The sequence below is a fragment of the Gymnoscopelus braueri genome (genome assembly GCF_963280865.1).
Source record: "Gymnoscopelus braueri genome assembly, chromosome: 3".
NCBI lineage: Eukaryota > Metazoa > Chordata > Actinopteri > Myctophiformes > Myctophidae > Gymnoscopelus > Gymnoscopelus braueri.
The window spans coordinates 29,963,906-29,966,405 of NC_137612.1; the positions used below are offsets into that span (position 1 = coordinate 29,963,906).

General features: G+C 39.9%; 1 protein-coding gene across 1 annotated transcript in view; it reads left to right on the plus strand.

The window, feature by feature from the left end:
- The window catches only part of plekha6 (pleckstrin homology domain containing, family A member 6), a 105,846-nt gene that overhangs the window by 26,015 nt on the left and 77,331 nt on the right, over nucleotides 1-2,500 (plus strand). Inside the window, 1 exon segment of the mRNA XM_080425218.1 lies at nucleotides 1,039-1,125. Coding sequence (XP_080281344.1) covers nucleotides 1,039-1,125 — 87 coding nt within the window.

Consider the following 2,500-nt stretch of genomic DNA (forward strand, 5'->3'; position numbering starts at 1 on the left):
GCATGCGTGCGTACGTGTGTGTTTGCGCGTGTGTGTGCGTGTGTGTGTTTGCATGTTTGCTTACATCTGTAATAATTTCGTGATTTTGCAGCAGATCAATTTGCATTATTCTAATTATTCCATAAACCATAGTTGTAGAACAACTACAGTATCTCATACTGCAGCTACAACAGATGGAGCAAACATTTTCACTGCCCTGTTATTGCTCACTATTGATTTTTTTAATAATTTTTAATGCATTTTTGATCTATTAGGCAGTATGGTAGCGGGGGACAGGAGGGGTATGATACAGCGCATTTTGGACAGTGACTGCACAGTCTGTGCCTCTACTAAATGTCACCCGCTTTAAGGACACACACACACACACACTTACAGTAAACACGCACACACACGTGCACGCACGCACTCACACACACATTTTTATTGTACGACGTCGACTTTGAGTTATTTCATCTTCTGAATAATGCATGCAGTAGATGCAGTAGCCTAATGCATGGATAATTGACCAGGTGCTCTGTGGCTGTGATGTCAGTGACCAACACAATCAATCATCCGTTGACTGCTATATGTGACAGCTTGAATACATGATAAAATTCATGCTGTAGGAACACGTCTGCTTGTCTTTCAGAAATGTGATTGCTAGGTTGATAACTGTTAATGTGTAGGATGTGATATCGTTGCTTTCGGCCAGAAACCTCTTATCTCTATTATTTAAACATTTTAGTTTTTTTTCCCCCCGTAAATAATGCCCTATTTCAACACACAAAAGTATAGCAAAAATAGCTGATCTACAAGCGCACAATATGTCACATTGCAACGTGTTGTGAGCATATAGATCTGCTAATTTCTCCGAATGTTTAACTATTTTCGCTGAATGTTCGCCTCTTTTCACCAAAAGTGGACTTCTGTACTACTTGCACATTTTCTTATTTCACATTCATTATTTGATTATGTCTGTTTGCGTATGTTTTGTTGTCTTGTTGGAAGATATTTCATTAACATTCAATCAAATGTTGTCTCTTCTCTTCTCTCTTATAGTCAAAATGACCCCAGTGGACCAGCTGGAGAAGCACTGAGCCCCATCCAGCTGGAGGACACCACACCAATACACGAGTCATATCTGCAGTAAGTACTGTACAATATACACCATACCAATACACTCATATTTGCAGGAAGTACTGTACGATATACACCACACCAATACACTCATATCTGCAGTAAGTACTGTATGATATACACCACAACAATACACGAGTCATATCTGCAGTAAGTACTATACAATATACACCACCCAATACTCTCATATTTGCAGGAAGTACTGTACAATATACACCACACCAATTCACACATACCGTATTTGCAGTAAGTACTGTACAATATACACCACACCAATACACACATGTCTGCAGTTGGAATTGAAATATTTTTAATGAGACGGAGATGTCACCAGATCCATCTAAATAAATTGTAAGGCTAAAACTGGGTGGAGACAATACTGGGATGAAAATAACTGCATTGCAGAAATAGACTTTAGGGTGGTCCTTCATATTGGGGTAGTATCAGGATTGGTTTCCAAAGCAGTAGGCGTAGGTTTGTGTTCTAACCCTTATACTGAATTTGGCTTTCGACAGACGTACCGTAGGCGGAGATTGCCAATCGTCTGGCTACAGGAGACTAATATGTGATTGGTTGAAAATGGTCAGGTGGAGCTGAGGATGACCAGTGGTTTGGCCGGCAGCAACTGCGACAGTTTGTTATGTGGCATACTGTCGCAGTTTGCCACATAGCAGCAGTATACAATGATACTAAATGTAATCAAGGCTTGGCTATATCTGTATGGAGAATGCTTACAGTGCATTCTCCATGGCTTCACTGGAAAAGTCTGACAATGCAGTGCTGTTCCTCCTTCTAAGATACTGAGTGGAGCTGAAGACCCTGCACACCACCTTTTTCTGCTCCTGCCCTCTGGGGGGCAGGAGATCTCTGCCAAACCTAACTTGTAGCAGGGTATTGTCTATATCACTCCTGTCTGTGTGTCTGTCTGTAAAGAACAACTCAAGAACATAATGGGCAGATTTTCATGAATGTGGGTGAATAGACTGCTCCAAGGAGAAGATTAACTTTTGGGTTGAAAATGTGAAAAGGCCAAGGTTATAGTCACGGTCACAGTCAAAACAATAAATCCAAATATAGCCTACTGTAAATATATAATATACTATATATTCTTTTTTTTTTTTTTACTCAATTTTTATTGGAACAAAAGATTTTCAAAAAGACAGACATACATACATGAAAACAAGACAGAACGTAAACAAGTGGGGGGGATAAAAAACAGTAACAAAAACACTATTTATTCTTAAAGACTATATTTCATAGCTGTTTATACTGAACTACAGTAGTACAACGTACAATACAGCAAGCACGCACGCACGCACGCACGCACACACACACACACACACACACACACACACACACACACACACACACACACACACACACA